This window comes from Girardinichthys multiradiatus, chromosome 13, assembly GCF_021462225.1.
Source record: "Girardinichthys multiradiatus isolate DD_20200921_A chromosome 13, DD_fGirMul_XY1, whole genome shotgun sequence".
In the NCBI taxonomy this organism is placed as follows: Eukaryota; Metazoa; Chordata; class Actinopteri; order Cyprinodontiformes; family Goodeidae; genus Girardinichthys; species Girardinichthys multiradiatus.
Genome location: NC_061806.1, coordinates 32746895 through 32761628, shown reverse-complemented (window position 1 = coordinate 32761628; position 14734 = coordinate 32746895). Strand labels below are relative to the sequence as shown.

The following is a 14734-nucleotide window of genomic DNA, read 5'->3' as shown; positions in this document are numbered from 1 at the left end:
TGATTGGGGTTTTGAGTGATGAACCAGGCTGGGAGTTTTAAAGGCCTCAGGAATCTTTTGCAGGTGTTTAGAGTTAACTCGTTGATTCAGATGATTAGGTTCATAGCTCGTTTAGAGACCCTTTTAATGATATGCTAATTTTGTGAGATAGGAATTTTGGGTTTTCATGAGCTGTATGCCAAAATCATCCGTATTAAGACAATAAAAGACCTGAAATATTTCAGTTAGTGTGCAATGAATCTAAAATATATGAATGTTCAATTTTCATCATGACATTATGGAAAATAATGAACTTTATCACAATATGCTAATATTTTGAGAAGGACCTGTATCACCTTCCTTTCACTTATAAATGACGTTGTGTAGTTCCATCACCAAAAAGCTGAATTAAATGTGCCAAGGATTTGGGTTGAAAGGTGGCAAAATGTGGAAATCTTTGGGGGTGTGAATACTTTTGCAAGGCACCGTAAGTCCAAACACACTGAATTTATGGCTATGAGCCTACCCCAAACATGTTGGTATCTGTACCATTTTTGGCTGTTTTGATTAAAGAATGGCACTGGTAAAGCTACAAATACATTCAAAATCATTACTACGAAATACACCATAAACGGAAATAGCGCGTTTCTTTACTATTTTTGTATGAACTCGAATATTTCATACTGTACGGTAAAGTTAAAATCATTTCTTGTTATTCATAGAAATGACCGCCAGGTGCCGTAGTTCCTCCATTCCTACCACCACGAATAAACCTGGTGTACGGAAAAAGAAAGGAGGAGGAGGGCTCCTTGGAGTTTGCGTGAGTGAAGAAGTGTGTCTGCGGGGTTTGTTTTCCTACACACGCCGACAGTCGACATTTATGAAACAAGTCTTAAATGAAAACCATCTTTCATGAACGTCTTCAGCCTTTTTAAGCCTCTCCCCGCTATTGTAATGCAAATATAAATTGCGCTGTGTGAGCATATTTCAGCCATGCAGGGACGGTAGCGGAAAGGAGCAGTTATTAGGTAAGCAAGGTGTCGACAGGTAAGCAGAGAAAACGGGACTTGTGCCGTTCACAGCTGCCTTTGGTTGGAGGGCCGTCTCCAGCTACGTTTCCTCTAGACTTCGCCCGGGTCTGTTGCCCTCACCACCGGCCTGAAGTTTGGTGTTTTCCTCGGTAGAAGAAATCATGACTGAGGAGAAAACGAACATTTCCGACGAACTGTTCGGTAAGTTGATCTTCGTGAGTCAAACTTAAACGGCGGGGAGAGGGTTGTTGTTAGTTTTCTAATCCAAACCACCAAGAGTTAAAAGAACTTCAGCAAAAAAACAAAAGTCGGCTTAAAAGTTTTATTTTGGCTTAAGTTAAACTCACAATATCAATTCATTATGTTGAATTCTTATATATTTATGATGACCGGATGCCTTAAAGTTTAAATAAGTTACCAGAAGCGCATAATGAACAACCGAAGTTTATCTTAAGAATAGAAATATATGCATACATGTGTTGAGCGTTTAAAAACACACTAACACCCTGCATTTAACAGATGTGAAAATAGAGCTGATTAATTAGAAAGAGTCCTAGTTTAACACTTTTCAGAGTTTTTCTGCCTTTCAGTCCAACGTTATTTTCTTGCCCTCGGGGGCTGGCTGGCTACCTAAACGTTTCTCCTCTCCAACTTCCTTATCTGAAGAAGGGGAGCGAGGGCTTTGGGAGAGGGGTGTGTCCTGTGACATTCCTTTGGATTGTGAGATATTATCAACACACACTGCCTGGATGACTGAGCCTGAAAAAGAGCAGTAAATCATTGCAATCTTGCAGCAAAAACTAGCCCAAACATTGGGCTCTCTTTAATAGTAGTTTAGTTTGAGTTTGACATGCACTAAACTTTGGAATGCGCTGTTTTAGCCCAGTTCTTGTTGGATGAGAGCTCCTGTGTGACAGATACTAAAACAGCACCCATTTTATTAGAAGAAATACATGCTTCTAAAATTTTACAAGTAATTCTTGTTGCAGAATTGGAACCTTGCATCCAGATACTCCAAGGATACAGTATACGCCTTAATTTCACCCATAGGGCTGTTAATATGAACCTAAATCCAATGCTGCTGGTTGAAGCTGACTCATGACCCCGTGCTGTCTGTTACGCTGTCTACAGCTCAATCTCACACAGTATTTCTCTGGATTGAGTGATGAATGGAGCTTGTTGTTGCCAGTGCTGCTTTGCAGTTGGAATAGGTCAGAAAGACCCGATGCTGCTCATCGTCAGTAATTAAAAACTGAAATAAGCAACCCATTACATCCGCAGTTATTGAGCTCAGATGCTGATCTAATGAAACATTTAAAAATTAGGAGAACTGAAGAGAGTAGGCTTGGTATGCAGATTATACTGGATGCTTACCGTCACTTGAATTTGTCCTTTGCTGCTAGGGATTTGACAGAAACCTCGTGATAACTTTGCCCATGCTAGTCTGTATATACATGTGATGCTTTGCAAAAAAAATGTTTACCCTTTTGACCCTTTTCGCAACAGATTTCAATGTATTTTACTGGGATTGTATATGATAGATTTGATAGATCAGCCGAAAATAAAAAAAAAAGTGTGAAGGGGAAGGAAAATGAAGAATTTCAAGTGTCACATGAGGTTGTGTTCAGCCCCCTGAGTCAGGACTGTGTTGAACCAATTTTTACTGCAGTTACAGCCGCAAATCTTTGTACACCTAGAGACTGATTATTTTTTTATCCATACTTTTCTGCAAAATAGCACAAGCTCAACCAATTTAGGATGGGACTTTGCTCGGGCCATTTTAACAAATGAATATGCTTTGATCTAGGCTAGAGTTTCAAATCACAATCGTCATCTTGATATCTCTGTTTGCAGTGTCACACCCCCAAAGGACTCCTTGGATGCAGTATTTGGACAGATAATATATTTTAAATGCAACGCTTGGATTTTCTGCATGCCAGTAAACCTTTTAGCCTGTTGAATCTACTTACATCTGACATTATTATTATGCAATGCCTTCTGTTGATCGGTCAAATAAAAACCCTAGTGATACCACTACCCCACAAAGACTGAATAATACGAATCGCCAACAATTGTTACATTTTAGGATTCTCGAGGGTTCTTGGAATTTTGCTAATTTTCTGGTCCAATTTGTGACGCCCTAAGGTTCATTTACATCAAAGGTACGATAGATAAAAAATAAAGCGTGAGATTCCAAAATGGATGTTCAACATAGAGCAGCAGGCTGCTCCGAAGAGGAAGGAGCAGAGCCCCCAGGTGGAGGGTTAGACCATGGCTGACACCAGTTAGAAGGCTAGAATATGGTCACTACAACAGACTGAAGCAGAAGCTTACGGCGGAAGATGAAAATGCTTTTGTTTTGTGGTCAAGACAAAACTTTACGAATCCCTGATTGGGTTAAGAGTACATAGGAGTGCCTACGAATCGATTAGGAATCATTTACGAATTTGTTAATTAACGGAGATTAACCGGATTTGGGAATTCTGCACCAGAATTTTGAACAGCTCAAAACGTTTGCCATGAAGTACAGTTGGCTCAGGAACTGCAAGAGTTGACATTTTCCTATTAATTGACCCCCTTTATGAGTAGCTGGTTGAATGTGAGAACAAACATTTATTTTTTCAGCTTTTCAGCAGTTATCATAATATATTCATAGCTTTTATTTTAGTGAGCTGGATCCAAAGAGAAGGCCATGTGTTTCTGATCAGCCTCTACGCTCCTTCATGCTGTAATGTTTTCATCCTCCTCATGACCTCATCATGTGTCTGGCTTCAGATAGGAGGGGTTCGGCTTGATGTCATGATGGCGAGCCCAAGTCCTCCTGCCTCATTATTCTCACAACACACATTCCACTTGAACCTAACCACATTTTGTCTCGTCTTTAGCCTTCTGTCTGTTCTTCCTCCTCCGTCTTCTTTCTCAGTCCTGTTCTCTTGCTTTCTAGGTGACTCTTTTAATGCCTGCTATGATTTTGACCCTTCCCCCTCTCTGGGTCACCATCTGTCCCTGGATCTTTTTTCCACTACTCCAGAAATGTTTTCCACACTTCCACACTTCAACTCATTCTGAATTACTATGGTTTACTATGGTACTAGGGACCTATTTTCTTGGAAATGTCTGTGGAATGAAAACTCCACAATAATCTGTTTTCTTCTTTTACTTCTTCATTTAGATGGGCACACATTTATACAGCTGTGAAACCACAGCTAGCCCCGTTGTTATATTAAAGCTAATCATAACCAGTAGGTATGATTAATGTGTAGCTGTATTTATCAATGGATCAATCAATTAGCCAGTGATCAAATCAGCCTTGGTGAACTCTTATATCTGATTATTTTTTTCCTCGGCTGATTAAATACATCAGGATCACGGATGTGGAGGGTGGTGTAGCGGTAAAGCGCGTGACCCATATACTGCAGCCGTCCCAGGTTTGAGTCTCGACCCTGGAGATGCTGCATGTCTTCCACCCCACTTGATTTGCCTAATTTGGAAAAATAACAAAAAGTAAAGGCCGCTAGACAAGATCAGGATCGGAAAACTTTCCTCTTTCTTCAGTGTGCAAACACATCATAAGAAAGCGTGTGTTTTGATGCACTTTATCTGAGTTTATGAAAACTCAGATAAAGTTTCAGGACATTTTATTGGGTGCGTAAATTGGGACAATCTTATAATCCTTTCAATTTCTGTTAGATGTAAAGCTACTAACTCCTCCAGGGAGGCTGCTATTATCAATAACAATGCCACATTTATTTGTTTAGCACATTCAAAAATAACAGAAATTGACCTAAGGCCTTCACGGTTTAGCCAAACAAATAATAAAGTGATAACAGAATAAAATGTATTCAAAAGAGGATAAAATAACAATAGAAACAACACCCAGAAAAGGTCTTTAAGGTCTTGAAATCTACTCAAGTCAAAGGCTAAAAAAACTTTTGAAGTAAAGGACAGTTTTCTTTTAGGTCACTGATTTACATGCCATTATTGAAATAATATGAAGTTTGTGTGGGAAATACTTTAGAAACATAAGTGGAAAAGACTTTGCACCAATGGTGATAAGCAGGCAAAAAATCAGTTTTTTTCTCTCTTAACTTTGCATTAAAAGTAAGAATTTCTACCCTTTTGATTCATAAACCATCAACCAACAATATGTACTTTGATGCACTTGTTTTTATAAATGGTTTGAATCATAAATGGTGACTATATTGCAACTATAACATCTGAAAAGATCAAAGTTGGACTTGGCTCCTCAAACCTTAAAATGCACAGGGAATCGGTATCAGCCAGGAAAAATCTGATCGGCAAACATCTATTAAGGCGTAAATACGCTCTTGTGAAAGAGAAGTGTTCATAATTTCATATAAATTGTGATTTAAAGGAGCTTGAGGTTTCAAGGAATAAATTCATAATCGATAACTGAGATAACTTGTTACATGATTTTATATAAAGCTACCAACATCTTAGGTAGAATTGAATAAGCCAGGGTGCATCCAAATCTAAAGCTTTCAAAAATAACCAGTGCATATTAATATTAAGTTATATTGTAATGTTAAAAAAAATGCCTTGTTGTTACAAAACACGCCCAAACGGTCAACCGCTCACTACCGCGTTTGACATTAAACATGAAGTGATAATGCTGATATTCCGCTACAGTGTTTTGTATGTTACTTTCAAATGTCACCAGGGTGGTTTTTCTGTGAAACAAGTTTTATTATCTGTATTTGTTTGATGTCAGCTAAGTATGAGTGTGTTTTGTTGCTCTCTTTTTCTCGACTGTGTGTTCGTGCTGCACAGCTCACTAGACTTTTTTTTGCCCCCGATGGCATCCTCTTGCCTCTGGACCTGCTTTGTGTTTCAGCAAAATGTGAGGTGTCAAAAAAAAAAACAAAGGTTGCGTCATTTTGTTTCCTTCATGCCCTTAATATTGGTTCTTTGTTTAAATAGGAAGCAACTGAGTAGACCAGCATTTCAGGGATAGACCAGGCAGCAGCAGCAACTCAAGCAGAGGTGAAACTGTTCACACACCGAGAATGGAGCTGAAAAATCAAGGGAAACCAATGTGCCAGCAATTGAGATGTACAAAACTTCACTTCGTCGCCGTACAATTTTTAAAGTTGACAGAAACATGCTTTGCATTAAAACGTTTAGACTTTGTTTACATGAAACAAATGTCTCTCATGCTGCAGTCGTTGCCTTTGTTTTGATTTAGTAGCAGGAACTGTGACGAACAGCCCCACCAACCTTCACTCACATACAGATTCATCACACTGCAGTGCATGTTTAAACCTAAGATTTTTACCCAACAGCCAGAGCCTCAGGCTGTGACACCTAGCAACCCTGCCTGGCTCTCATTGTGCTAATTCTTCTGTCTTGTCCCTTTCCCCTGCCTTGTGCTGTAGAGAGTGTGCGGGAGGCAGTGGGTCGGAGGGTGAAACTGACCCTGAGGTGCAAAGTCCAGCTGGAGGTCAAAGGTGACAAGGTGGAGAACAGAGTACTAGTAAGTGAGAGCTGCTCAGATTTCTGTTGTAAGTCTTGTGTAGGTGATGTAAATATGTTTGGACATGTATTTCTCCTGTTAAGGCCTTACTTTAAAGGCTTGTAAAATGTTCTAACCGAACACATTTGTTCGTAACCGAAAGGATCTGCTGCATTTTGTGGAGTTAAATAAAAAAAATGACTGGATTTGAATTTCTGTTAAAGAGCTGAAAACAAACTGCAGTTGTTTTTTTTTTTAAATTAAGATTACTGGATATTGTTTCACTCTGTCCAAATGTATCTCCTCTATAATAAAACGTACGTAATATTCAAAAGAAGTAGCACAAATCAGTGTAGGGAAATGCTAAAAACACACTCTGCATTTTTTTTTATCCTGCTGTTTTCAAACTATGCTTCAAACTACAAAAAGCGGCTAGATGTGTCATCAACCAAAACACTGAGAAGTTCTGTAAAGCAGGAATCAACAGAAGAGTTTTACTGGTGTTTAGGCAGATTTCTGAATCAATATACAAAAGAACTGTAAAAATAATTTAAAATAAACCATACATGTACTCAGGAAGATCATTTACACAGTATTTCAAATTGACTGGTATAATTTTCCATGAGTTTCTGTTTTTACTGTAAACACAGGAACTTAACAAACTTAAAGAATATTTGTTTTGTTACAAAGCTTTTGGGCAGTCTTTTTTTACCAGGTCTAATTTGTTACACTATTCTTGTATTTTTTTTCTCAGTATATATTTATTTCCACTTTAAAGTAATAAATCTGTGCAGGTTGAGGCATATTGTAGTGCTTTTATTTAAAAACTGATATCACATTAAGAGCAGGTGAAAAACTGATGGCACTATGAGTTTGCATTGACGGCGTTTGATACAGGCTATATGGAGGAACGAAGACGACATCGTTTCCTAGCTTTAATTTTCAACCAGGGGTGAAAGCCAACATTAAATGCCAGTAGTCAGGGGTTATCCCCGGTTACAGCGAGCCTCTGTCACCCAGTCAGCTGACAGCTGGCGAGGCCAGCCGGCTGTTGGCGTAGAGGGAGCCGACTTTTGCAATTAAACAATATTTTGATAAACCAAGCACAATACGTTTGCACAATCAGCTTTACCTGCAATCAATCATGGGATTGGGTGGGCCACAAATGCTGCGTTCCATTAACCTCGGAAGTAGGAACTTGGAAGTCGAAGTTTACGTCATCTTCAAGTTATAGCATTCCAGTTTCTTGCTTGTTTTTTGCTCAAATTGTAACTGCAATAACAATGACAATAAACACTGTTCTACGAGATATTTCATGCGCACCGTTGAAACGTCATGTCTTATAAACAGTGAAAAGTAGTACGTGTACGACTGACTACATGTTACATAAAAATACAGAACTGCTAAAAACAATCAGTGTTGATTTTCACACTGTTGATGTGAGTAGCAGCCATCTTGAATGCGGAAGTCGGGTATGGTCCTGTTGCTCCGACATTTCGACTCGTATTCCGACTTTGAGGGGACGTTCCGGTTGAAATTCGAGTACAAATGGAACTCACCAGAAGGATACAGCAGACCCATCCTCTTAATCTGGGGAAGAGAGGACACTAGTCTGCCCCATTTGGAGTAGCCTTCAGATTTGGACAGCCTTCATCGTCTCACTATGATGTTATCAGCCTACAGAATTCGGCCTTTGAAGGATGCAGCCCCTGATTTTGGACACACTGACTGGCTAATGATGCTGACATTCGTATATAATTCCAGATCCCTGTTTAGTGCTAAACTAAGGGCCTATTTCACAATTGTTAGGAATCTTAGAAGCATTTGATAATCAATATTTGGAAAATCTAAAATGCTTCTAAATAGTCAAACCTGAGTGTGACGATTCTACACTGAACTGTATTTTTTGTGATGAGGGTCTTCTATCCTGGACTGCGCACAGTTCCACCACCAGGTTATATGCAGCTGTTTGTACTTCCTGCTTTCCACAATAGTTTCAAAGCTTTTAGGGATGTTTCATGCTTTGAAATGTACATGCATTTATAAGTGCTTTGTTGCCTTAGTTGAAGCAGTTGAAGTTCTCTGCACAAAAAGCGTATCTTGTTAAGCTGCCGCGGGAACTCCTCAGATTTTTCAGAGAGCAGACAAAGGCACCTCAGCCCCATGTCAGTTGGATTAGCAGTCCTATTGTTACAGGCTCAAACAAAAGACTCCACTGGCTCGTCAAAGTTTGTCAAAAAAAACCAAGATGACGGATGCTGATGATGATTCATGCCAAAGAGGGGATTTGTTTGTGTTAAAAAGTCATCATAATAGTCATGCTAAAACATGAAAGGACTCTCTGATTAAAACACCATTAAGACTTCCTTTGCCTTGATCAAAGGAGCTGTGTCCGAATGTGTGTGCCAGCTTCAGGTCAAATGCACAAAGCGGTTTGTCCACAGAGGTTTCTGCAGTTATTTTGGTGGCCTTCCATAATGTAGATAACTAGATCGGTGCTGTGCATTCTTTTGTTTCAAAATCACAGAAGAGCCTGCAAAAGGACAGAGCAACATTTGGAGTAATGTGAGTGCTCAATGCAAAGCTTATCTGACCTCTCAAGGTTGTTTAGTTGCAGATTTTGTTAAAACCTGGTGAGCACAGCAGAGAGTCACATAGCGGTGGAGTGTGGGTACTTTTTTGAGTATCTGGTTTCATGTAGCTGCAGGCACGTTGATTAATCTCTTTAAACATAGGTGGATATTTTAGAAATCTTAAAATGACACAAATTTGGTAAATTCACCCCTTTCGTTTCTTTCTTTTTTAGCCAAAGACGTGCAGTTGAATACATTTTTGAACATTTATGTCTATAACATTTATTTCATTGTCCGCATACCAAAGCTTTACAGCTCCTGTCAGGACTTGACTAGAGCAGCCCACTCACACCCACAGGGTGTTGGGACACACACTCATGCTACATTCCACAGCAGGAGCTCCTAGTATTAAATAAACCATGTAGTAATGCATTCAAATAAAGCAAATACTGTGACATTATATGTTAAAATATAATTTGTTTACTTTTATAAATCAAAGGTAAGGAAAGAGTTCTTCCTATACTGAAGTGTAAGCCAGACTACTGGATGAAGACAGAAATGCATTGTAATATTTCAGTAAGAGAACTTTAAAACCATTGACAGTGAGCCCAAACTGCTGATGTTAAAAATGCTGCTACAAGCTCAGTCATGATCATACTTTGCTCCGCCATGGCAACATGGCTTAGCAGTATCAGAATATATACTTCCTTATAAAAAAGGTTCACCACTGTTGCAATACAATGTTTCTACATGTAAAAATTAGTTCATGCTTAAACATTTCTAAATCTTTTCCAGGTGTATTTTGACTTTTTCCTGTACAACTGAGCTGAGGAAAAAACAACAACAAGAAAACTATTATTAGAGGGGTTGTAAAAGCTTAAGCGGTGCGATATGCTTGTTGCTTAACTGTGCACACCCTTAAACCAATATTTTTAAATGCGCCCCTGCATCAAATATAGTGAATCTGACAAACCTGCGATAAAGTTCAACTACCTCACCAGGCTTTTCACCAACCCTCTGGGCTTCAGTTTGTTCCTGCTTTGGTTAATAACTGTAGAGAGAACATTATATAAATTTATTTTAAAGATACATGTTTGTTTTTTTACATTAAACATTATTTTATTTCTCATATTGTTTAACTAAAACAAAGTTCCATTTATTAATCTCCATGCAGTTTACTTATTTGTATCTTTAAGCAAAAGTGTGCAGAGAGATTGCAGAAGGATGACACTGAACAGCTTATAAAAATGTACAGCATTATATGGACAGGTGCATTACATTAAATTAGAATCTTATTGAAAATATTATTTATTTTAGTAATTAAATTAAAATTACACTTATGTAAATTCATTACAGACCAATTTAGTTTTTGTCAGTATTTATTTATGTTAAATTTGATGATTATAGCTTACAACTAATTAAAATCTAAAACCTAGACTCATAAAAAGGGATTTTTAATACAGAATTGTGTTATGTGTACTCAGAGCTGCTGACTTGACAGTTGTCAAGCAGATATTCGTTGTCACCTTTCACAAGCATGGTAAGCCGGAAAGAGTCATAGCTAAAGAAGCTGGCTGTTCAGAGTGCTGTGTCCAAGAATATTCATGAAAAGTTGAGTGGAAGGAAAAGATGTGGTAGAATAAGTTGCACAAGCACCAGGGATGACTTCAGGCTTGCGAGGATTGTGAAGCAAATGCACAAGGTGGTGACTACAACTGGAGCCAGTGCTTCAAGAGCAACCACACACAGCTGTATCCAGGGCATGAGCTACACTTTCCGTAGTGCCACTTCCCAAGTGTTGAGCCACTTCTGAACCAAGAAAAACCATCTCAGGAGACAAAGGAATTTACTGTTGCTCAGTCACTCAAGTCTTCTTTTAAAATAAAACTAGACTTTGCATTTCATTTAGACATCAAGGTCCCAGAGTCTGTAGGCAGGGTGGAGAGGAACAGAAAGTTACTTAAGGGCCAGTGGCAATTTTCCACAGGTGATGAATTGGGGAGCTATTTGACCTGTGGGTGTTGGTCAGCTGTGTTTTATCAAGTCCAAAATCAGAAGTACCATCAGGACATTTTAGAGTACTTCATTAATCTCTCTGCAGACAATCTTTATGGAGATGCTCATTTCATTTGAATACATTAATTTAATTGTTGAACCAGATTAGTGTAATAAATTTGAAATTAGATTTTTTTTTATTTGATTTTTTGGAGATAAAAGTGAATTTAGTAAAAAAAAACAAAAAAAACAGGTCTTTTAAAAATGTTTATTACAGACACTTTTGCCTTTTACATTTAACAATCCTTGGTCTTCCTTTTTTTATTGTTAGGCTTTCTTCAACAAAACAGTGTTCAGACATTGATTGCTGTGAGTTTATAGGCTTGATTCTCACTTTCCTCTTATTTGGTCTGCAACTGCAATTCATAGGCGTTCTAACTCACAGCACAGCTCTCCTTATCTGTAAAACACTGTCGGTCTAAGAGGACTCACTATCTAATTTGCTGGAAGCAGGTCTTCAGCAGATGTGACCTGGAGAGACCTGACTCAGCTACACAATGGGCTACTGTAAATGCCACAACTGGCTTATCCTCCTGTCAGCCATGGCTGACATTCCATGCAGTCCCCCCCTTCGCCCCCTATAATTTCCTTTAAACATCATTACAGAGAAAATATCACAAGGACTATTAACTTTCATTAAAAAACAAATTTTTTAAATCAGCAAAAAGGTGAAACATTTTGTGTAAAAATAAGTTTCTAATTTTGTCAGCAGGAAACACCTTAGCATTTGTTGAGTGGGTAGCCACAGTGTGCACTCACTCTGTGGTTAAACAAATAGTTTCAGATAATATATATTAATATCACACTGCGTTAAAACCCCTCTTAAGAGGCCACCACACTTTGCAGCTCTCTGCGAAGGGAAAAATGTTAACGTGTTGGTATGTAACCTCAGGAGGGAATTATCTGGCTATGTTTGGGCTAAAATGAGCAATTTATTTTCTGTCCTTTATTTTAGTTGACATTTTCTACCCTTTTCCTCTAACCTTAGCATTTTTTTAACGCATCATACTATACTATCAAGAGAAAAATAATAGAAAGGATAAAAAGGAAACATGACTTTCAACTCTCTTTTTTAAACATGAGTATAAAGTATAAAACACATACAGGTCCTTCTCAAAATATTAGCATATTGTGATAAAGTTCATTATTTTCCATAATGTCATGATGAAAATTTAACATTCATATATTTTAGATTCATTGCACACTAACTGAAATATTTCAGGTCTTTTATTGTCTTAATACGGATGATTTTGGCATACAGCTCATGAAAACCCAACATTTCTATCTCACAAAATTAGCATATTTCATCCGACCAATAAAAGAAAAGTGTTTTTAATACAAAAAACGTCAACCTTCAAATAATCATGTACAGTTATGCACTCAATACTTGGTCAGGAATCCTTTTGCAGAAATGACTGCTTCAATGCGGCGTGGCATGGAGGCAATCAGCCTGTGGCACTGCTGAGGTCTTATGGAGGCCCAGGATGCTTCGATAGCGGCCTTTAGCTCATCCAGAGTGTTGGGTCTTGAGTCTCTCAACGTTCTCTTCACAATATCCCACAGATTCTCAATGGGGTTCAGGTCAGGAGAGTTGGCAGGCCAATTGAGCACAGTGATACCATGGTCAGTAAACCATTTACCAGTGGTTTTGGCACTGTGAGCAGGTGCCAGGCCGTGCTGAAAAATGAAATCTTCATCTCCATAAAGCGTTTCAGCAGATGGAAGCATGAAGTGCTCCAAAATCTCCTGATAGCTAGCTGCATTGACCCTGCCCTTGATAAAACACAGTGGACCAACACCAGCAGCTGACACGGCACCTCAGACCATCACTGACTGTGGGTACTTGACACTGGACTTCTGGCATTTTGGCATTTCCTTCTCCCCAGTCTTCCTCCAGACTCTGGCACCTTGATTTCCGAATGACATGCAGAATTTGCTTTCATCCGAAAAAAGTACTTTGGACCACTGAGCAACAGTCCAGTGCTGCTTCTCTGTAGCCCAGGTCAGGCGCTTCTGCCGCTGTTTCTGGTTCAAAAGTGGCTTGACCTGGGGAATGCGGCACCTGTAGCCCATTTCCTGCACACGCCTGTGCACGGTGGCTCTGGATGTTTCTACTCCAGACTCAGTCCACTGCTTCCGCAGGTCCCCCAAGGTCTGGAATCGGCCCTTCTCCACAATCTTCCTCAGGGTCCGGTCACCTCTTCTCGTTGTGCAGCGTTTTCTGCCACACTTTTTCCTTCCCACAGACTTCCCACTGAGGTGCCTTGGTACAGCACTCTGGGAACAGCCTATTCGTTCAGAAATGTCTTTCTGTGTCTTACCCTCTTGCTTGAGGGTGTCAATAGTGGCCTTCTGGACAGCAGTCAGGTCGGCAGTCTTACCCATGATTGGGGTTTTGAGTGATGAACCAGGCTGGGAGTTTTAAAGGCCTCAGGAATCTTTTGCAGGTGTTTAGAGTTAACTCGTTGATTCAGATGATTAGGTTCATAGCTCGTTTAGAGACCCTTTTAATGATATGCTAATTTTGTGAGATAGAAATTTTGGGTTTTCATGAGCTGTATGCCAAAATCATCCGTATTAAGACAATAAAAGACCTGAAATATTTCAGTTAGTGTGCAATGAATCTAAAATATATGAATGTTAAATTTTCATCATGACATTATGGAAAATAATGAACTTTATCACAATATGCTAATATTTTGAGAAGGACCTGTACAATAATGCTTTATAGTCGTCTTGTTTTCTTTATTTCCACAGTTGCTCACTTTATTTTTTGTTACTTTTATCGAATATTATAGTTGTAGTTTTTTTTAGATATTCCTTAAATGATACTCCTAGGTAGTTGTGTATAATTGTTTTTAACTGTTAAAACTAAGTTCTAGCAGTGATAAACCAAGCCTCTCTCCCTCTTTAAACATGTCTCATGTCTGTCTGTTTCTGCAGGCTTTGGCGTCACATCGAGCCTATCTGCTGACAGCGCGGGTCCCTTCTAAGGTTAGTTGAGCGATATATTAATGTGAAAAATGAATTTTAATAAATTCCCATAGTTTTATTTAGGATACTGTTGCATTAGGGGTTTGATTGTATCTTCTCTGTGGTAATTTTATATTTATTCACTGTCTCATATGGCATGCTTAACTGCAGTGGTCAATGTTAAATATGGGACCTGCAAAACATCAACAGGTGGGCAACAAAGCAGGTGATACAACTGCAGAATGGCATATTTGTTGGTATAACATTTAAATTATTCATTTTATTTTATGGAATGGTCATTTGTTTTTGTTTTTTACAGCTTTCTTTCTTTCTTCAACCAGCCGCTCTCACGTGTTTTATATATTTTGTTCTACAAAAACAGCAGAAACCATATAGTTACATACTTACATAAAAACACAAACATTTTCTTTAATATGTCATTAAGTCAAACTAAACGTTTCCGGTTTCATGTCAGTTTGATTTACCAAAATTATTACTGTTTGTTAAATGCCAAAATAATGAGAGTGAGAATCCTTTAGAGAATATTGTGTTACTTTCTCTAAATTCAATCGTTTGCCTGCACTATGATTACTGTGCTTTTAAGCAATTTGGGAAATCCCACATGATGATTTCATGCTTTTGTAAGATGA

The 14734-nt window shown here is 38.6% G+C and overlaps 1 protein-coding gene across 1 annotated transcript in view; it reads left to right on the top strand.

Annotated features, from left to right (window-relative positions):
• Positions 1-798: 798 nt before the first annotated feature.
• LOC124879329 (F-actin-uncapping protein LRRC16A) overlaps positions 799-14734 on the top strand; it is a 43430-nt gene continuing 29494 nt past the window's right edge. Inside the window, exons 1-3 of the mRNA XM_047383833.1 lie at positions 799-1211; positions 6407-6504; positions 14055-14105. Coding sequence (XP_047239789.1) covers positions 1172-1211; positions 6407-6504; positions 14055-14105 — 189 coding nt within the window. The 5' untranslated portion in view covers positions 799-1171. The remainder of the gene's footprint in view (positions 1212-6406; positions 6505-14054; positions 14106-14734) is intronic.